At 39.3% G+C, this 22,873-nt stretch overlaps 1 protein-coding gene and 2 pseudogenes across 1 annotated transcript; 1 reads left to right on the top strand and 2 right to left on the bottom strand.

Moving 5' to 3' along the window:
* The first annotated feature begins 7,386 nt into the window (after window positions 1-7,386).
* On the top strand, window positions 7,387-8,067 carry LOC102479361 (prothymosin alpha). Its single transcript, XM_006158383.3, has one exon. It carries the CDS (start codon window positions 7,398-7,400, stop codon window positions 7,731-7,733), a length of 336 nt encoding a protein of 111 aa, XP_006158445.1. The 5' UTR covers window positions 7,387-7,397; the 3' UTR covers window positions 7,734-8,067.
* Window positions 8,068-14,695: 6,628 nt separating this feature from the next.
* On the bottom strand, window positions 14,696-15,209 carry LOC102478934 (elongin-C pseudogene; annotated as a pseudogene).
* A 966-nt stretch (window positions 15,210-16,175) lies between these two features.
* LOC114009649 (elongin-C pseudogene) lies at window positions 16,176-16,520 on the bottom strand (annotated as a pseudogene).
* Between the last annotated feature and the right edge of the window lie 6,353 nt (window positions 16,521-22,873).

The raw sequence follows: 22,873 nt of genomic DNA, 5'->3' as shown, positions 1-22,873 counted from the left end.
GGCTAGTGTTGTAGATGAGAAGCCATCAGCTGTCAAGGGACACTCTGTTACCCCAAGAGTGAACAAGTCAAGGAAGGTGGGGCTGGCATCAATAGAGTTGGCCACAGTGGCCATTTTGCATAGCCAAAAATCAGATTTACCATGAGAAATTTGTTGATTTTCTCCAGCAGGAAAAAGATCTATCTGTCTACTTCCTACAAAGAGACGTCAGTGGACTGATTGGGATGGTGTCACCAGCTGCAGCCTCCAATGACATTAATGACATAAATGACACTGTGCCAGGGACATAAGAAAAGGCTGAATGAAATGCTAATGTTAAGTGAAAAAATAAGCTATAGAATTGTCAATTCCATTTATTTGGAAAATATCTTATATAGGAAAAGAAGAAAAAAGATCTGGAAGAAATATACCAACCCATGAATGGTATTCATCTTTAGGTGATGAGATAATAGATTACTTTATAACTTTTTATATTCTCTTCATTTCTTAAATGTTATACATTAAACACTTCTCACTATTTTTTAAAGTAAATATGCCTTTCTGGTTTTCTCTGTGATAGTATGAGCCAGGAGCTGGCCAGATGAATGGTGTGCTCAATGGGCATCCATGTTGTAGCAAGTGGCTTCTCTAAATGGTTAACCCCCCTAGACTGGTTGATTCGAGTGCAGAAGGCTGGCTGCTATTCAGCTGTGCCTTGTTGCCCAGTCCCCAGGGCAAGCCAGCAATCTATGAACCTGTGGGTGCTCGTTTCAAAGGCAGCTTATAAGCCCACTTAAGTTCACAAGAGGCCGGGAGAGCAGTTCACAGTATAGTACCTCCTTAGCAAGACTTCTGCAAAGGCTGTGGGGAGGCTATGGTACCTGCCTGGTTCAGAGCAGACCACCAGGGAGGCAGTGTCTTGGAGGGGTTTTCCACGTGTCCTTTATTGGGTCAAGCTGAGGAGCACACCCTTGCTCATTTTTTAATTAAAAAACATTTTTTTTTAAGTTTTTGTCATAGGGCACATGTGCTAGCTAGAGAGAGGGAGAGAGAGAAATAACCCTCTGAGGAGGATGGCTACACAGCAATTCCTTCTCTTCTATTCTTCTCATGGGATTTTTGGGCATGCACACACACACACACACACACACACACACACACACATACACACACACCTGGCATTTATTTCAAGCTGCTGGGTCTGGGGATTGGGCCACAGTCAGCCATATGGGAATCCAGTGCCTTACTGCCATGCCACCTACTGGCCCCCTTGCTCACTTTCATATCAGTTTGTTGTCCTCGATAGCTATTGGGCTGCTGGTAGCCACAGGGCATGCATTCTGAGCCTCATATGAGAATAAGTACAATGTAGAAACAAATGAGAAATACAGATGAAAGTATCCCTAAGGAGCTTATATTCCAGAGGGAAGATAAAGCAGTCTGTTAAAACACTTTACATGAAAAGGATATGAGTAATGTGTGATATTTGGGCCAGCCAGTGGTGTGGTGGTGAAGGCAGCTTGATCCCACACGGCCAATTCTGAGGTTTGACACTCAGCAGAATTTGTTTCAGAGTTTATGCAGTTGTTCAGGAAGGATTCTGAGAGGCTCAAACCTTTCCCCAAAAGGTTTGATTCATCACTGAATCTAAGCCTTTGCATCTTTGAGCACATGACTGCTTATATACACACATGCTCTGTAAATGTGAAAGGGAGTCCATTGAATTTGGAAGCAGTGTATCCGATTCAACATGATGGATGAATTAAACAAAACAAAACAAAAAAATGAGTATTAACCTGGGTTCATAGAGAGTGCATTTTCCTTTATGCTAGGCTCTGTTTACAGTATGATCAGACCACCCCACACACCACACTCAGTAAACACCTGCAGTGCCAGCTTTCCTGCCCTATAGGCCTGGGGAACTTCTGCTGTCTAATCCAATGAGAAGAGATCGGGTTTACCTAGTCACTGCCAGACCTCAGGAGGGACTGTGTGGCTATTATGGCAGTTTACCATTCTTCACGGGCCTGAAGGCCATGTAATAAGAGATCTAATAATATTCCTGGAGTAGAAAATAACAGGCAAATAACAAAAATGGGACCAGAGGAACACACTATAACATTTCCAAGAGATGATATTTGCAGCACTCTTGCAAATATTAACACACTAAATATGAGACTGAGAACAAACATAGTTTATATGTGGGTCAACCACATAAAGTGACAGGAATGTTCCCTTAGGGAGTTTTCACTGGTCCTGGGACCCAGCCTGGAAACGGGCCCTTCCCTGTGTGCACCTGGTGCCTTCCCGGTGGTTTCTCCCATGCCCGTCCACAGTCATCAGAGGCTTTGTCTACTGTCTTGCAACAGCCTTTTTTCCTAGTCCCTGGAGAAATGCTGAGGCAGGATCAGCTACATATGGCCTTGTTAAAAAAATTGTTCTATTTTAGCACAGGATTGCTATATGTGCTTCCCCTTCCCTCTTTTTTCTTTCCTTCTTTCTTTCTTCTTTCTTTCTTTCTTCCTTTTTTTTTTTAAGTTTATTATTTGAGAGAGAGACAGGTATATTCTTTAGGGTTTTGTCTTGCCACAATCTTCACATGACTTCCAGCCAGTGGGATCACTGAGCATGGCTGGGTGTGCCCGGCAGGTGCAGGTCCACCGGGGATCCAGACTTGGGCCTCCCATGTGTCTCCAGTATCACATAGCAGGACCTACTACTTGTGCCTCTGCAGCGGGGCTGAACCTCTTTCTTTTTCTGTCTGTACTGAAAAGACGTAATGTCAGGTCCCCTCTTTTCTTGGGAGAGTTTGCTGATTAGGGCCTTCTGCAACATAGAAGAACAAACTAACATTTGTTTATTAATCATCATACTATGGATATCGCAGGTCCAAAAATTATCATAAAGAACAAGAAAGAGGATAAGATTGAGAAAAGAAGTGAGTGTCTTGGAGGAAGCTGTTTAGTGAAATTCCCTTGTAGCAGAAGGGATCTGATCTCTAGAGAAGGGAATGTGCCCCACATTAGTGTAAGAAGCCCAGTTCTCAGGGGAGATGGTTGCATAATATGCCCAAGGAGATGATACATGCTTTGGGGTCCTCAGCTTAGCAGCAATTGTCTGAGGCATGAACAAGAAAGCCACCCTCAGGTACAGTGTGTGAGTGTGTGTGTGTGTATACCCAGCACAGCTGGGTAGGACTACCAAATGGAAATAAGATTGATTGGTAGAGCACCGTGGTGCATTTGTCCAGTCAAGTAAAAGAAGCTGCTCCACTCATTTCCACCCATGACCCTATCAGAGTGACTCACATGTGTACCTCTCTTACAGAATCTCGACCCGGCATACCAAGGACCAGTTTATATTTTTCCAGCTGAAATTTATTTAACCCAGGGACCTTACTTAAGAAAAAGGGGGCCAGTCCCATGGCCTGGTGTTCAAGGCAGCTGGATCCCACATGGACAACAGTGGAGTTTGAGTCTTGGGTCTGGGGACTTGAGAAGCACTCTGGGCTTGTGTGCTCAAGGTCCTGAAAGGTGGGAGAGCTAGAGAAGAAGGAATTGCAGTGTGACTGTGCCCCATGGGGATGTCACTGACCGTGCTATGTCACTGACTGTGCCACAGAGACGACCTATTCAACTGTTTTGCAAAGAAATTTTCTGGCTTTCTCTCTCCAGCAAGCACATGTGCCTTCTGGAAAAAAAAAAAGAAGTGAAAAGAAAAGAAAAAAAAGAAAAATAATTTATAAGCATAAAATTAGGGAGCCTTAGAAAGAGCTGGCAATTGAGGAAACCCGGAAATTAAGCTTTATTAATATAGAAAAACTCATTCTGTGCTGGCATTACTGCATTTTGTCCTGAGCAGGTGGGAGAAAAAGAGATCTGAAGGGCTTCTCCTCCACCATTTAGGGCATCCTTTCTTCTCTTGACGGTGTGTCATAATGTGCTTCTCTAGCTTTCCACACTATCCAAATCAGGATTGACTCTGAAAATGTGTCATTTACTTTAAAATGTGTTTGTTTGATGGTTTACTCTCTTGGACATTCCTTAGCTAGGTTACTTAACTAACTTTTTACATTCATTTAAAAAAACATATTTTATTGTGGAATGAAAATATGAAAAACATATTTTATTGTGGATTACTTTGGTAATCTTTCTCTTTGCTGGATCTCACCCTTCCCTTCTACATGCAATTATTGTATAAGTTCATGATATGTGTGCACCAGAGAAAGAGTAAGAGAGAACAAAGCACCTTCCACAGGGCTTGGTCATGTTGCAATCCCCTTTCTCCAGCCCAGCATGATCTTAGGCACACACATACACACTGTCATGTTTTTCAAGTTGATTAGGCTAAGAAATTGAACCGTGGCTGGCAGTAGCTTCTGGATCTGGCTCTGCAGTCTGCTATGTCACTGACTGTGCCACAGAGACTAGAACTATTCAACTGTTTTGCAAAGAAATTTTTGGCATCAGTAAGCAGTGTAGAAAATTAGAGACGAGAACCTTCCACCATACCTCACTGAAATGATTTATCTGGTCTTGAAGGTGGACTGTTTGCTCTTTGAGGATGAGCAGCACAGGTCAGCTGCACAACTATGGTTTCTCTCTGAGGTTTCCAAGATTTATTAACTTTCACAACTGGAAAAAGACTCAGGAGCATGTAAATGACCCCATTCTCTAAATAACCCCAAGAGAAAATTGTAGAAGGATAACAGAATCCTTTTTGTGGCCTTGTCTAGAGAAGATGTCAAGAATCTGATTTTACCAATATGGAGGAACATTCACTGAAGACATTTGGATGACTGTGTCATAAATTCGAAAGAAAATCCCCCAAACAGAATTCCAAAGCCTTCAGAGAACCATGTTTCTAAAGTTTTATTGTCTTCGAGTTTGGCCTCACATTTATTTCAAGAGAGAGGTCACAGAATGTTGAATGTGTTATGCTTTATGTGTAAAATATTGTTTTCTTTAGTTGATGATTTCTAATTTTTTTTTTCACAGTCAATACAGCCTTTATTAACATGAAGTACCATTTGCTGCAAGATATATAGGTTTCCCTAGTCTTTAAATTTGGTTTCAGTCTCTTAACATTACTTCTTGATATAACACATTTTACAAAAACTTATCAAAGTTAAACTTTATTTCCAACTATCAACTTTTGAAACATCATTTAGGTTTATAGTTGGCATTATTTGTCATCAAGTAGCAGAATATAAATTTTGTACTTGATAAGTAATCTTCTATACTAAAATATGTACCAGTATGTCTTAAGAAATTACTAAAAATAAACAGTTTATAATGAACTACTTTAAATAAGCTGGACAGAACCATGTTTAGGAAGGCCCCAAACCCAGGATTTTAAAAGTGTGATATGTGCCGTTCCAGCAAAGGGCCTTGATGGTCAGCAGGCTACCAGGGGTTGGAGGGTTTAATGGCTTGGACGCAGGGCTCATCCTTTCCCACACTTGCCTTTGGACTCTCAGGTTTGTTTTGCAGGACTTTGAGATGAACTTGCGCCCCTCCCCATTCCATTAGACACCCGTTCTAGTGAAGGGCCTAGTCGCATGGCAGTCTGCGTGTGATTGGAGGACTTAATGCCTAGGACCTGTGTTCATCCCTGTCCCCACTCAACTTTTGGACTCTCAGGACTTCAGTGTATGTTTTTTTTCTTTCTTTTTCTTCTTCTTCTTCTTTTATTTTTTTTTTTTGCAGAGGACTTCGGTGTTTTGTATAGCCTGCATGCCCAATGATCATATCTTTGTTACTGAACTGAAGCTCAGCAGCTCAGTTTCAGGTGCACTTGTTCTCTTAAAATAGGGAGGACTTGAGTCACCCAGGACCGGTGACAACAGTGCAAGGTTCTGGTAAGCAATGGGGATGCAGAGCAGAACAGACTGTTAATTTCTTACTTCTGCACACCTTTGAATGCTTAGAGATACTTGAAATAATTTAAGAAGGAACATATAGATTACCAGATGAATAGAAACCATCGCAGAGGTACAAGAAATAAGACCAACTAACAAAATGTCTCTGCAAGGGAAAACACTAATTCCTCATATACAACACGATGAAACTTGTGGAAATGTTGAATAAACAGTTCAGAATATTTATAGTGATCACACTAAATGAGATGCAAGAGAAAAAGAGAATGAGCTCCAGGAGATGAGAAGTCCTTTCATGATTTGAAAGAAGGAATAGATACCATGAAAAAGAATCAAACAGGGACCAGAAGATGGAGAAATGGCTACGTCACTGGACTCCCATGTAGTTAACTGCGGTCTGAGTCCTAGACCCAGTGGTTTAAACTCATGCCAGACACATGTGTGTGCCTGCCCAAGATCCCAAGAGGAGAATGCAGGAGAAAGGATTGTGGTGTGGCCAACCCCCTTGGTGGGTGATTTCTTGCTTTCTGTCTCTGTCTCTCTCTGTCTTTCTGGCAAGTGCACATACTCTATAACAAAAACTCTCAAAAAAAAAATCAAACAGAATTGTTAGAGATGAAGAATGTAATACAGGAAATTAACACCTCCCTCAAAAGTTGTAAAAGTAGATTAGAACAAACAGACAATCAAATCTCGAATGTAGAAGACAAAACCTCTGGTTTATAAAGTAATTATCAAAAGTACTGAGAAAACAACCAAGAAAAGTGAGGATTATATATAAGAAATACTAGAAACCATCAAGGGCTCAACATCAGGATAATTGATATCCCAGAAGAGGAAGAAAATAATAAGGGAATTTATAATTTATCCCATGAAATGCTAGAAGAAAAGTTTCCAAACCTAGAGAGGCATTCAAATATCCAGACCCAAGAAATTCATAAGACCTCAGAAAGAATCAGTCCAAAAAGATCCTCTACAAGGAACATCATGGCCAAATTGGCCAAATTCACAGACCAAGACAAGATACTAAAATTGGCAAGAGGGAAACCTCAAGTTACTTACAAAGTTTATCCCATCAGGCTAACATTGGACCTCTCTCCATAAACAAGGCAGGTGAGGAAGGAATGGGGGAACATATTTAAAATGTTAAATGAAAAATAATTACAACTAAAAATACTAATGCCAGTAAGATTATCCTTCATATGGGAAAAAAAAAGATAAAAACATTTTCAGATAAACAAAACTTGAAAGAATTTACCAACTCTAGACCAGCTTTTCAAGAGGTTCTGGAGGGAATCCTATACCATGAAAACTAAAAAGTCAGACAGATAGATATAAGAGAACAAAAAACAACTAAGAAAATGACTTACTTAATGATAGGAACATGTTCAGAAATATCGATAATAACATTGAACGTTAATGGATTAAATTCACCAATCAAGAGACACAGACTGGATGAAAGCCTCCCGCAGCTTTATCGCCAGGGTCCCGAACTCTCACTTCCTTTGTAATCCGTTGCATCGGATCACCGGCGTGCCCCATGTCAGACGCGGCCCTGGACACTAGCTCCGAGATCACCACCAAGGACTTGAAGGAGAAGAAGGAAGTTGTGGAGGAGGCGGAGAACGGAAGAGATGCCCCCGCTAACGCGAACGCTGAGGAGGAAAACGGGGAGCAGGAGGTTGAGAACGAGGGAGAGGAAGAGGAAGAAGGCGGGGAGGAGGAGGAAGAGGAGGAAGAGGAGGAAGGCGACGGTGAAGAGGAGGCCGGAGATGAAGAGGAGGAGGCTGAGGCAGCTATGGGCAAGCGGGCAGCTGAGGATGAAGAGGACGAGGGTGTGGACACCAAGAAGCAGGAGACCGGAGAGGATGACTAGACAGCAAAAAAAAGGAAAAGTTAAGCTTAAGGAAAGGCCGCCATGACCTAGTCACCCTCCACTTCCCGTCTCAGAATCTAAACGTGGTCACCTTCGAGTAGAGAGGCCAGCCAGGCCGCCCACCTGCGGGCAGCGCCACCCGCAGATGACACGCGCTCTCCACCACCCAGCCAAAACCACAACGCCAATTTGCAACAGAGGAGGAAAAAAGAACCAAAACTTCCAAGGCCCTGCTTTTTTTTCTTTAAAGTACTTTAAAAAGGAAAATTTGTTTGTAGTTTTTATTTACATTTTATATTTTTGTACATATTGTTAGGGGTCAGCCATTTTTAATGATCTCCGATGACTAAATCAGCCTTCAGAGCGTCCTCTGTCCTACTTCAGCTTTACTTGTGGTGTGACCATGTTCACTATAATCTCAAAGGAGAAAAAAAAAAACCTTGTAAAAAAAGCAAAAGCAACAACAAAAAAACAATCTTATTCTGAGCATTGCAGTAACTTTTTTTGTGTATGTACTTAGCTGTACTATAAGTAGTTGGTTTAGTATGAGATGGTTAAAAAGGCCAAAGATAAAAGGTTTTTTTTTTTCCTTTTTTGTCTATGAAGTTGCTGTTTATTTATTTTTGGCCTGTTTGATGTATGTGTGAAACAATGTTGTCCAACAATAAACCAGAATTTTATTTTGCTGAGTTGTTCTAAAAAAACAAAAACAAAAGCAAGCAAAATAATACACATGGAAACTAAACAACCTAGTTCTGAATGACATCTTAACTACTGAAGAAATTAAGTCTGAAATAAAAAAAATTTAGGGAAACAAATGATAACGAGTATAGGAGTTTCCATAATCTACGGGACACCACAAAAGCAGTCATAAGAGGGAAATTCATAGCAATTAGTGTGCATAAGAAAAAAATGGAAAGGTGGCGAATAGACAACCTAATATCATGCCTGAGGGGAATGGAAAAACAGCAAAACCTCAAAAAGTGCCAAGTGAAAAGAAATCATGAAAAGTTGAGCAGAAATAAATGAAATAGAAAACTAATACAGAAAATAAATGAAAGCAAAAGCTTGTTCTTTGAAAAGATTAACAAGATCAACACACCTTTATTTAGCTAGACTGATAAAAGAAGAAAGAAAGAAACCAGATAAATCAAATATATAATGAAATAAGCAACATTAGAACAGATGCAATAGAAATACAAAACATCATTAGAGGATACTGAGTGACTCTATGCAACAAACAAGAGAATATGGAGGAGATGGACAAATTCCTGGATGCATACAATCTACCAAGTTTGAATTAGGAGGACATAAAAAATCTGAATAGATCCATAACAAGCCATGAGATTGAATCAGTAATAAATAACCTCCTGGCCAAGAAAAGCTCAGGTTCTGATGGTTTCACTTCTGATTCTACAAAATTTATAAGGAAGAGTTAACCACCCTTCTATTCAAATGATTTCTAAACATTCGAAAGGAAAGAAACCTCCCAAATTCAGTTTATGAAGCCTCCATCATCCTCATTCCCAAAACAGATAAAGACATGACAAAAAAAGGAAAACTGCAGACCAATATTACTGATGAATATAGATGTAAAAATTCTCAACAAGATACTCGTAAATCATATACAACATATAACAAAGATTTTTCATCATGACCAGGTAGGCTTTATTCAAGAGAAGCAAGTGTGGTTTAACATACTAGTATAAATGTGATACACCTTATTAACAGAAAGAAAAATAAAAATCATATGATCATTTAAGTTGAGGCAGAAAAAATATTTGATATAATATAACATCTCTTCAGGATTAAGACTGTCAGCAATATTGGTATAGAGGGGTCATTTCTCAACACAATGAAAGACATATGAAAAACCTATAGCTAACATTATTCTGAATGGGGAAAATCTCAAAGCTTTTCCACTAAAAACTGGATCTAGACAAGGGTGCCAACTTTCTCCACTGCTTTTTGGTTTAGTTTTGGAAGTCTCATCCAATGAAATCAGAAAAGAGAATAATGTAAAAGACATTTATTGATATAATATAACATCTCTTCAGGATTAAGACTGTCAGCAATATTGGTATAGAGGGGTCATTTCTCAACACAATGAAAGACATATGAAAAACCTATAGCTAACATTATTCTGAATGGGGAAAATCTCAAAGCTTTTCCACTAAAAACTGGATCTAGACAAGGGTGCCAACTTTCTCCACTGCTTTTTGGTTTAGTTTTGGAAGTCTCATCCAATGAAATCAGAAAAGAGAATAATGTAAAAGACATTTAAGTAGGCAAAGAAAAGTTTAAAATATCTTTATTTGCAGATGACATGATGATATACTTAGAAGACCCATAAGTTTCTATGAAAAAACTTCAAAGTAACAAATTAGTACAGTAAAGTGTCAGGATACAAAAATCAACATTCAGCAATCTATAGCATCTCTGTGTATGAACAACAAGTTGAACAGGTAGATCTGAAGAAAGGAATTCCTTTTACCATAGGCACAAAATGTATAAGATACCTAGGGATAAAACTAACTAAGAAAATCAAAGACTTTTACAAAGAAAACTATGAAAATCTTTAAAAAATATTTTTTAAGAATTAATTAATTAATTTTAATTTGACCAGATAGGGACAGAATGAAAGAGAGAGGAGAGAGAGAGAGAGAAAGGGAGTGAGAAAGCAAGCTGCCAGATCCAGGACTCAAACTGCAGTTGGCCATGTAGGAGTCCAGTGCCCTTAACCACCACATGCTGGCCCCTAAAAAAATATTATAACATAAAAATACTTAAAAAGCTTTCTTGTGCATTTTCAATCCTCCAGTCTTAAACTGGAAATCAGATAATATTTACTGTGAAGAGGAAAATGTGACTTCTATGTATTGCACTTTTTGATATGTTTATTAATAATTCTTAATAGGGCTTGTCATGAGTTTTTATGCACATCTTAGAAGAAAAAAAAATTTTTTTTGAGAGATTTTTGCTACAGGGCACATGTGCTCACCAGAAAGACAGAGAGACAGAAAGCAAGAAGTCACGCCCAAGTTGGGGATGGTCATGCCACAATCCCTTCTCCTCCATTCTCCCCGTGGGATCTTGGGCATGCAAGCACATGCACCCAGTGTGAGTTTAAGCCCCCCGGGTCTGGGACTCAAACTGTGATTGATTACATGGGAGTCCAGTGACATAGCCATTATGCCAAGGGCTGGTCTTTAGAAGGAAATTTTTTAACCTGAATGCCCTTTAAAAAAATTATGCCTACTTGATTTATAGCTATAAAAAGATTGTCAAGTAATTATATCTGGAGAACATTTAATGCACTGACTTCAAATAAATAGAAAATTCAGGTGGATGAATAGTCTTATAAATTATAACTATAGCTTTGGTCCTATCTTTAATTGAGAAACATTTATCTGTATTATATATATACATATATTTATATCTCTACAGAAAGGCTCTAAAATCATTTGAGTAAAATATTTGATCTCCTTTAGAATTATCCCTTAAGATCCTTGTAGCTCTGTTTGGTCAATTCACCATCTTGACAGTACATATATATCTCCTTTTGGTGTTCACATCTTGTTTCCTATTCTCACTTCTGTCACTAGCTAATGTCCATGCCATTTTTAGTGGACAAGCTGCGGTTAGGTGCAGTTTAAGTTACCATGCTGCTAGCAAGTTTTGCTTTCTATTTTAAGCTGTTACCTACTTCCTGGAAAAAGTAGTAGCTCTCTGTAGCATTCTGAACTTTTAGTGGAACCAAATTTTTGCCATTAAAAACTGGCATTATACTATACTATACATTGAGCAAATAGTGCTAGAAAAACTGGGCATCCACATGCTGAAATATGAAACTAAATATCATCTTTTACCATTAACAAAAATCAACTCAAAATGAATCAAAGATCTGAACCTAAGACTTCAAACTATAAAACTACTGGGAAACTCTGGGAGACATTGGGGTAAGCAAAGACTTCTTAAATAAGACTCCTAAAACACAAGCAATAATCCCCAAAATAGACAAGTGGGACTATATCAGATTAACAAGTTTCTGCACATCAAAGGATAAAATAATGAGTGTTTATTGACAACCCTTGGAGTGGGAGAATATTTTTGTAAACTATGCCTCAGATAAGGGACTAATAGCCAGAATACACAGGGAACTCAAGCTTCTTACCCCCAAAAAAGATGATCAGCCCAATTAAAAGATGGTAAAATGAGCTGAACAAAATTGCTCTAAGGAAGATATAAGAACAATCAAAAAATGCATATGGGGAAATGTTCAATATCCCTTATCATAAGGGAGATGCAGATTAAAACCACAATGCCATACCACCTGATCCCTGTTAAAATGGTGAACATTAAAAATACAAAAAGTGGTAAGTGTTGGCAGGGTTTTGGGAAAAGGGGAACTCTCCTACACTGTTGGTGGGAATATAAATTGGTCCAGCCCTTGTGGAAAACAAAATGGAATTCCTCAAAGATCTACAAATAGAACTACCATTTGATCCAGCAATCCCACTTCTGGGTGTCTTACCCAAAGGACAGGAGAATGCTTAGTTGGAAAAGCACTTGCACATCAATGTTTATTGTGGCATTATTCACGGTTGCTAAGACATGGAACCAACCCAAATGTCCACAAACAGATTAATGCATTGAAAAATTGTGGCACATATACCCTATGTAATGCTATTTAGCCCTAAAAAACGAGACCCTGGCATTTGATAGAAAATGGTCAGATATGAAAGATTTATTGCTTAGTGAAGCAAGCCAGGCTATGAAAGAAGGATATTGTTATGTATCTGCTTAATATATAGTGACTATTTGTACTATATGGTAGAGATTGAAATATTGGAGGGTATAAAACCAGTGATAATAGTTATGGATACTGAAGACAGTGTGGAATGGGGGGTTGAGGGAGAGAGAGAAGAGTATAGGGAAGGAAAGCAGAAAAAATAGACATAACATTTGTGAGACACAGAAATGGTTTATTACCTGTTGATGATAACATGTATAGTATTCTCAACTGGACTGGTCCAAGAAGTATTTCAAGTTAGATAAATTCTCTTCACAAGCCTAATTATATATAGTGATTGAACGTTTAAAAAATGAGAATTAAAAATAATAATAATCTGAAAAAAGAGAAAAGCTATTTGCTGCTGATGATGTGTAAAGTAATGTGTTTGTCCTAATTGACTGTCCTGGGAAAAAGAGATGTTATATACTGTAAAGGTATATGTGATTAAATGTAATATAAATAGTAATAAAAAGATAAATAAATAATGAAAGCGTGATTTATTCCCTAAGCCAGATGAAGTAAGTTTTTATGATTAGATCTTTGCTGCCAACCTAGACTTTATGCTTGGACACATCATATATTAGTAAGTACAGTGAATTCTGCTTATTTTACACCCTGAGGAGTCTTTTTTAATCCAAATACCAGTTCTCCATGCTGGGCTACTTTCAAATAAGCTGAATAGTATAATGTTTAAGAGGAAAAATAATTTATGGTGTTTGCAGCCCCAGAAAAACTGGTTCACATTAAGCTAGTCTTGAAGAAATAAGCAGAAGATGATAGACCTTATAATGAGAGGTTTGTTCTATTTCTAAAACTGAGACATTATTAAACTCAACTCCAGTACTTCTTTTCTAATGTCTAAGCAGAGATGCTCTGCCACAGTTTGTCAAATGCTTTTTGGCTGCTTAATATAAAAGGTGAATGACTCTTTTTTGAGTTCGATTTCAGTGGAAGACCCACTAATTATAATATTTGTTGAGACATATTTTAATTACTATACTATATCTAAGGGGGTTATATAACATATTCACTGTATCTTTCCACATTTTTATAATATTCCAATTGGGTAGAGGAACTCTAGCTGTTAAGAAAAGTCTAGCTATTAAGATTTGGGAAAATTTACAGTGAGTCTTTGAAAACACACTTAAACAATCATTCTTGCTTCCTAAGAAGGAAGAATGAAAATTGCAAAGGAAACTTTATAATCAATGAAAGCACTGTATTTTGAACTGCCCCAAATGCACAATGCACAAGAACTCCTAAGTCATGTAGTTTACTTGATGACCACATGGATACAGTTCAAATATTTACTGCTCTGAAAGCTTTATCTAGTAACCTTTCAAAATTTCTTTTTTTCTTTTTTGGAGAGATTTTTCGCTATAGGGTGCGTGCACTCACCAGACAGACAGAGACAGAGAGACAGAAAGTGAGAAATCACCCCCCAGGGGGATGGTCATGCCACAATCCCTTCTCCTCCATTCTCCTCTCAAGATCTTGGGCACGCACGCACACATGCCCGGCATGAGTTTTAAGCCACCAGGTCCGGGACGCGAACCGTGGTCGACTATGTGGGAGTCTAGCGACATAGCCATTATGCTAACTGCTGGTCCTCTCAAAATTTCTTTTAAATAAAATTCTTACATTGTATGACAAAAATATATATATAATATATATTATGTATATGCAGTTTATCAAAAGACACATAAGAAATTTCAACTCTTATTCTCTGAGAGTTATAAAAATCAATATTTTGGCTAAGTTATTAATATAAACATGTTTATAATGCAATTATTTGCATAACTCTAGTAATGCTAATGGTGGCTATAAGTTCAGAATAGGTTTTAAAAAAACACTAGAAACATAAAAATACTTAGCCCCATTATTTACCTGTAGAACATGTTCATTTATACCTAAGTTTCGGTATTTACTGTCATCACTGCTCTAATTTTAAAAGTTACATCCAAAGGATAAGGCAAAAAACCACCTGCGAATTGGCATACTTGTTTATTTCTGTTTGTGAAAATGTCCTTGATGTAGCAAACAAATTCAACTCTGATTGCTATGCAAAGAAACAGAAGATAATCTGCTTTGCAATAAACTTTTATATTTCAACTGCAGACAGGCAACATGCTAAATATGAAAAAAATTACTAATTGAACTACAGGTATTAAATACTGAAAAAAGTTAACAGTTTATTATAATTTATTTTATTTAACAATCTAGGAAGTTCGCAGCCATCAGCAGTTCCAGTGCAATTTCAGGTGCAATTGGGAATTCAGGAATCTCGGTGGAGCTGTTAGTATAGCGAACCTTGTAGGTAAAATACATGCATACTTTTGATAGCACATTTGATCCTTCAATTTTGTGCTATCTCTTTAAAATTGACCTCATTGGTTTTGTTCTCAGCAAACTGACCTGGGCCACTCAACATGGCTTTTATTGTTCCTGATGTTAGTGCATATTCTCTTTTTACAATAAATTCTTGACCATCAGAAGATATCAATTTGGTATACATGGCATCAGGGCCTTCACAGCCACCATAAGTTTTCTCTTTTCCATCCATTCTGTTCTTAAGAACTTTTACTTTGCTTCCACAGGAACTTGAGTAGTTTTTCCTCAGGCATGTAGCCACTGAAGTGGAGTCCTTGCGTACCACCACAGCCCCTAATCCAGGGCCGACAATTACATTTTTAAGAGTATAATAAAAGGGGTGGAAAGTAGCAACACAGCTGACAAAGTGTACAATCTAAATAAGGAGGAAGGTATGGAGGGCAACCATGGATGCCAGGGAAAAAGGGGGGAGAAGGTGGGACATAGCAGAGGGTGGGGGATGGGGAATCAGGGATGGCAAGACAAAGGGCAAGGTATGCAGGACGTAAGAATTGGAAAATTATTTGCTGAGAACATATATGTGGATGTACTTGATTGAGACAATGCACAGTGTATTTTGGATGGAAAATTCATTTGTGTGTTGTGATGGTGTAAAGTGAATTAATAAATAAATAAATTTAAAAAAATCTGAATAGGTTTTTTAAAAAAATACTAGAAACATAAAAATACTTAGTTCCATGTTCTTTTATACCTAAATTTCAGCATTTACTGTCATCACTGCTCTAATTTAAAAGTTACATCTAAAGGATAAGGCAAAGACACCCATGAATTGACATACTTGTTAATTTCTCAGTTTGTGAAAATATCCTTAATTTGTTGATGCAGCAAACAAATTCAACTCTGCTATGCAAAGAAACAGAAGATAATTTGCTTTGCTATAAGCTTTTATGGTTCAATTGCATATAGGCAAACATGCTAAATACAACAAAAATTACTAACTGAAATACAGGTATTAAGTACTGAAATAAAACCAGTTTAGGAACCAGCAGTTAGCATAATGGCTATGTTGCTGGACTCCCACGTGGTCGACCGCAGTTCGAGTTCTGGACCTGGTGGCTTAAACTCACACTGGGCACGTGTGTGTATGTGCCCAAGATCCCGAGAGGAAAATGGAGGAGAAAGGATTGCGGCGTGGCCATCCCCCCGGGGGGGTGATTTCTTGCTTTCTATCTCTTTGTCTCTCTCTGTCTGGCGAGCGCACGTGCCCTATGGCAAAAACCTCTCAAAAAAAAAAAGTTTATTGTAATTTATTTTATTTAACAATCTGGAAATTTCACAGTCATCAGCAGTTTCAGTGTAATTTCAGGTGCAGTTAAAATTCAGGAATCTCAGTGGACTGTTAGTGTAGTAAACCTTGTAGGTAAAATACATGTTTACTTTTTATAGTACGTGGGAAGGGATCTCTCTAAAGTGGATCTCTCTGGTTTCATTCTCAGCAAAATGGCCTGGGCACTCAATATGGCTTTAATTGTTCCTGATGTCAGTGCATGCTCTCTTTTTTTTTTTTTCCCAATAAATTTGTGACCTTAAGAAGATATCAATTTGACATATATAGCGTCAGGGCCTTCACAGCCACCATGAGTTTTCTCCTCTCTATTCATTGTGTTCTCATGAACTTTTACTTTGCTTTCACAGGAACTTTAGTAATTTTTTGCCAGTTCCTAGCCACTGAGATGGAGTCCCTGCACTGCCATAGCCCCAGGGCAAACCCTTTACCACCATGGCCCTAGGGCAAACCCTCCCAACCCTGCCATCCCCCCAGCTGCCTAACCCCTGTGAGAGGAATCACTGCCATTGGGTCACAGATGCTTTCTGGGAAGCATGAGAGATTTGTCTGTACTTTCTAATTTTTGCACAGGGCATAAGAATACAGAAATAGCAGAGTCTGCCATAGAAGAAGAGCTTATATTTGTTTTCCACACTTGGATTTATGGCCTTGCTGTTTTCTTCTAATAAACACAACCCAAAATCCCCAGTCTTTAGAAGAGGATTAGAAGTTCAAGAAACAGTCTTGGTCCAAGGTGAAAGAAATCTGTGGAGAGAAGACTTGGAGCCTAAACCCCCTTTGGCTATTGGTCAACCAGTTCATGTCCTTCAATTTCTCATTCTTGATTTACTTTTTAATGCAATAAGAAGCTGAGCTAGGTCAATACTCAGGGCCTTCCCAACTCTGATGCTTGTTTAATGATTTTCTTCGGAGAATTCAGAAGCCTTTACCTAACTCACCAGGCTGAGTCCATTTAGGGTAAGCACAGGGGCCTCAGCTGCACTCTCATCACCATAGAACTAGCCAAGCTCAGAGAGCTGTTTCAGCTAAAGCTGGTCTGAGAGCATTGTGTTCAGACACAAGACAGAGTGAGTAGAATTCATTGTCTTGATCACACAGCGTTGGAATGGGGCTGCTGTACAGCTTAACAGAGAGACTGGCTTTTGGTCAGAATCCTGATGCCATGGAAAGGTGTGCAGGAGGGACAGGACGTATCTGCTTCTCTTGAGTGCACAGAGTCTGATCAAGTCAGCCCCAAAGTAGGAATAAGTCAGTCCTGGGTAGACCAACCTATGAGACTAACCTATGACAGTGATCCCTAAAAGTGCCTGACTTCCTTTTTTTTTTTTTTAATTTGACTAAAATCAAAAATAAAATAAAAATACTTGTAGCTCCTTTCATGAGATACTGTGTTATCTCCTATTTGGGGTTGTTCCATGCTCATCTAGGAAAAGTAAGATCCCCTAGAAGAAAAAGAAGATGATTCCCCCATTCCAGCTAGTAATATGTAGATGCTGGCTTGCATTGATTCATATCTGCCCCCAAGAGTCAGTTTTGGGACCAGACAGTGGTAAAAAGTGATACTCTTTAAGGCTGATCCACATGGGAACATTTAAGATTCACATTTGGAGACCTCCCTGACCAATCCATATATGACCACTCCATATATGCTTATAATCTGGGCTGGCTGAAGCTGAGGGTGGATTGTGACAGGAGGACCCTGTTGGAGGTGTTGTCATTCTTGTCCATGGAAGGAGGAAAAGAAGGAAGGAGGGAAGGAAGAAAGGAAGGAGTAATTGAGCTAATTGTGTGCATCTCTCCCCACCTCTACATTCAATTAAGTTATGTTGATATTTTGAACTTTGCCAAGATGGGAGTATTTACACCATGGAAAATGTCAAACACTACAAATCAGAGTTTTATGTTCCTGCAGAGCCAGTTTTTTTTTTATTTTTTGGAAAGGTTTTCGCTATAGGGCGTGTGCGCTCACCAGACAGACAGAGAGAGATATAGAGACCGAAAGCGAGAAATCACCCCCCAGGGGGGATGGTCATGCTGCAATCCCTTCTCCTCCATTCTCCTCTCGGGATCTTGGGCACACACGCACACGCGCCCTGCGTGAGTTTTAAGCCACCGGGTCCGGGACGCGAACCACGGTTGACTACGTGGGAGTCCAGCGTCATAGCCATTACGCTAACTGCTGGTTCCCCAGAGCCAGTTATTAAACATTTATCTACATTTCACTGATTTCAGCTCTACTTTTCATTTTGTTAGATAATTTAAAGTCTCTAAAAAGAGTTGTTCCTGAAATGTGACATCTAAAAGGCAGTGTGAATTCTAATACATAGTCATTGCATATAAATTAAAGAGCCATTTTAACATGTGCAGGTGAAGACATCACTGTAATTTGCTAAATGACCAAACATGCCATAGACAACTGAGCAAGAATGGCCCTTTGCTGCCAATTTCTGCAGAGTATCCTGTGCTCTGAGCTGCCATCTGTGCCTGTAGAAGAAAGGGTCTGTGATCACTTTCCTTTGGCAACGTCTGGCCACTAGAATTTTAACCGGGAGATGGCTTGTCTGTAGAAATGGCCTGTTTCTCCTTGACATTTTTAAGTAACATATCAAAGATAGCATGGGTAAGTGAATCAAGGCACGAGCTGAACGCATTCAAGTGGGGGGATATTGTTTCACAGAACCTAACTGTTTTGCTATGCTTGCGTTCATCAGAACCAGGGCTTGTAACACAAGCTGCAGTCGTGCTCCTGCCCCACCCGCCTTGTTTTCCATGGGTATTGGCACTAGGAATAGCAGGAGAAGCTGAACCGTACATCTCAGTTCTGCAGTTACTTCTAGTCTTACTGGTAAGGCATTTGAAAATGAGCAGAAGTCTGTGCCTCTCAGCTGTTTTAGTCCCTTACTCCTCCCTCCGTGTGGTAGGTATCATGGAAAAGGAAATGAGCATTCTGTAGTGTTTGCTGGAGGAGGGGGTATGCCAATTAGACATCCTTTACTGGGAGTCAAGAGTCACACTGGCCCATCTTTCTTACTCAATTCTCCATATTAAAGATTCTGGGCCAGAGCTGACATCTCTAGACCTGCCACAGGTGCACTTTTCAACAGCCTGAGGTAGCACTGAGTTTCTAGGCTCAGTGCTTCGGCCTGTTTGAAACTTTTTCTCTTTACTTATTTTCCTGATCTGGACTTAGCAGGTGGAAGGGTACCTCCCCTCACATTCACTAGTTAAATAGCAGTTGGAATGGAGTAAAAATATCGACATATTAAATGGCCTGCTCTGAGCAGCCCAATGCTGACAGGGCTCTGCTTCTGGCATGAGGAGCAGGGTCTGACATAAATCATGGGCACAGCAGCCTGCCCCTTTCCACAGCCAGTCACGGGACTCGGGATTTGATGGCAATAGCCACGCTCTATTTCTGTAAGACTGAAAGTTCAGCTGAAGGGTAGCCCCTGGGAATATGCTCGATTACTCTGCTGACAGGAGCAGAGATAGAAACCCCTAGTGAGAAAATTATTTTGGAGGATCATCCTGTACCAGCAAGCCAAGAGTATTTGAGATAAAAAATGAGGAAGAGAGAAGAGTGATTGAACTAGAACAGTAACCATTCCTCCTATTGTCCTGTCTTCCTTTGGCTCAACAGCCAGATTCTAACTCAGGATTTTTTGTCTTTTGATTTTAGTTTAGTTTAGAGGTTTTTTTATTTTTATTTATTTTATTTTTTTGTGAGAGGAAAACAGAAAGAGAAAAGGCAAGAAATCACTCTGCAGAGGGATGGTCATGATGTAGTTCCCTTCTCTCTTCTCCCCTCAGAATTTTAGGTACACATGCACCCATGCCCAGCATATTTCTCAAGCTGCCGAGTTTGGGACTGGAAACAGAGTTGGTGGCCATGTGAAATTCAGCTCCTTAACCACTCCACCATCTGCTGGCCCAAACTCAGGAGTTTTAAAAGCATGATTTATTCCCTAAGCCTGATGAAATAAGATTTTATGATTATGTTTTTGCCACCAACCTAAACTTTATGCTTGGATACACTCATATAATAGCAAGTACAGTAAATTCTACTTATTTGACATCCTAGGGAGTCTTTCATAACCCAAATATCAGCTCTCCACGTTGTGCTAGACATTCAGGTGTGGGAGGGACATTGTTATTGTGTGTATGCTAATCTGTTTCATTCCCTCACTAGCTGGTTAATTCCTTCAGGACAGAGGAAGCAGGAGGTACAGTGATAATTGAATAGTTATTCAATCATTAAGGTAAAACATCTGAACTGTCTTTGGTGAGGGTGAAGGTTGTGTGTTTGTGTGTGTTGACAGAATGGGTGAGTGGAACCTGCTGGGAATGACAGTTCTGAAAGGGGTAGGTCCAAAGCCAGGGGAGGGGACCCAAGCTGAATCTAGAAGCAGAAGGTAAAAATAACAACCAAAGCAGGTTGAAAGCAGAAACAGGCACATGAGCAGAGACAAATCTAGAAGGCAGGAACCAAATCAGGAAGGTGGTTTCTACAACAGGAAGGAAAACAGAATGTGAGCCAGGAAACTGGACTTTGACAAGACCCAGGATATTCCTGAAACCCCAACTTTAGCAAAGAGAATGCATGTACAAGGGCCCAGATTGAGCTCGTTGGTACAATAGGCAGGGAATTCTACCATCCAAATACTTGTGGAGCTTGTTGTCTGATATATATTAAAGTGAGCACCCACTGTTTGTGAAAGTTACCTTTGGAAACTTCCTTCAGGAACAAGTTTTGTTACTACAAGGTAACAAATACCAGTATTTATTTATTATTTTATTTTGCTCTCTATTTTATTCTTACTTTTTTTTTTTAGACTTTAGCCATAGGGCTTGTGCACTCGCCTGGGAGAGACAGAGAAGGAAAGAGAGAAATCTCTTAGGGAGTATGGCCACATTGCAATATTTTCTCCTCTCTTCTCCTCTTGGGATTTTGGGCATGCATGCACACATGCCCAGTGTGATTTTTTAGCTACCGGGTCCAGGACTCGAACCATAGTCAGTCATTTGGGAATCCAGCATTTTAACCATCATACCACCTGCTGGTCCCTATTTTACTCTTACTATTTAAGTGGAGTGGTGAAAGAATAGATTTGTAACAAACAGAGGGATATTCATTAGCAGACCTGTGCCTGGGGTATTCATTAGCAGACCATTGCTGTGGTCTAGAAAGAGATGAAAGTGCCTCAGGCTGGAGGAAGTAGGGGTGCAAATGCACAAAAAGGTGCAAACTTGAATACTAGTTATACTGTTGTTGAAAATTCAAATGGCTGCACACTTCCGCATGTGTATTAAATTTTCTATAATAATTTTATTTATTTACTTTTTCAGAGATTTTTGTTATAGGGCTTGTGTGTTTGCTGGGGAGCTAGAGAGAGACAGAGAGACAGAAAGCAAGAAATCAACTCCCAGAGGTGATGGCCATGCCACAATCCCTTCTCCTCCATTCTCCTCTTGGGATTTTGGGCATGCATGCACATGTGCCCAAAGTTGTTTCAAGTGACCGGGTTCAGGACTTGAACCACAGTCAGAGTCCAGCACCTTAGCCACTATGCTACCTGCCAGACCCATAATAATTATTTTTAATTGTAACTAAATAAAACAAGAGAAATCAACAAGTTAAAAGCTATTTAAACATAGCTACTAATCACAATGTAAGGATCTTATTTGTAGTCTTTTTAAATTTAATTTTTATTTTCTTTTGGAGAGGTTTTTTTGCTATAGAGTGCATGCACTCGCCAGAAAGACAGAAAAAGACAGAGAGACAGCGAGAAATCACTCCCCGGGGGGGGGATGGCAACCTTGCAATCCCTTCTCCTCGTCTCCTCTTGGGATCTTGGGCACGCACACACAAGTGCCCAATGTGTTTAAGCCATTGGGTCCGGGACTCGAACCGCAGTCAGCGACGTGGGAGTTTAGCAACATAACCATTACGCTAACTGCTGGTCCCCTGTAGTCTTGATTTAAGCAAATTGTCAACAAATTTGAGACTTGGAAAGCTGAATATTGACCTTCTGTATTAAGGAATTGTTATTTTACATGTGATCATTGCATTGTAGTATCTTGTAAAGAGTCCTTATCTTTTAGAGAAAAGTGCTGAGATATTTACAGATGAATTATATGACTGGAGTTTTCTTTAAAAATATGGGAGAGTTGGAAGAGATTAACAGAAACAAGATTGACTCTGCATTGATATTTGTTACAGCTGGATGATGGGTTCATGGAGCTCATTACGCAGGGAGCCAGAACTTTCTTTTTGAAGTTAAGTGCCAGAGCCACATACTAGAAACTTCTTTGAGAGCTATATAGTCTGCTCTGCTTGTATGGACTAACATTCCAATTACACTAGGACAAAGACATCCAAATATTCATATAAAAGAGAAATGAAACAGAGCCACAAGAAGGTGGGAGTTGTAGAGGAGATATTTTATTGTAAATGTATATATCCAGCTCTTTCTGCTAAAAATTGAAAAAAAAAATAAGCATTCTTGAATTTATCAAGATGAGTAATGATATTGTAGGTGAGGATAGTTGCCTACCTTCTCTTCTTCTTTGGGAGCTTAAGTAATTATTTTGTAGGCTTCATTGCTACCAAGACAAAGACTACATTTCTCAGCTTCTTTATTTTGAATGGTGGACTTATGATTTACT

The sequence above is a fragment of the Tupaia chinensis genome, unplaced genomic scaffold, assembly GCF_000334495.1.
Source record: "Tupaia chinensis unplaced genomic scaffold, TupChi_1.0 Scaffold000591_1, whole genome shotgun sequence".
Taxonomy (NCBI): Eukaryota; Metazoa; Chordata; class Mammalia; order Scandentia; family Tupaiidae; genus Tupaia; species Tupaia belangeri.
Note: the sequence above shows the minus strand (reverse complement) of the source record. Positions and strands in the feature narration are given on the sequence as shown.

Excerpts from the sequence above, each read along its gene's own strand:
- LOC102479361 (XM_006158383.3), top strand. The coding sequence starts at position 7,398 with ATGTCAGACGCGGCCCTGGACACTAGCTCCGAGATCACCACCAAGGAC.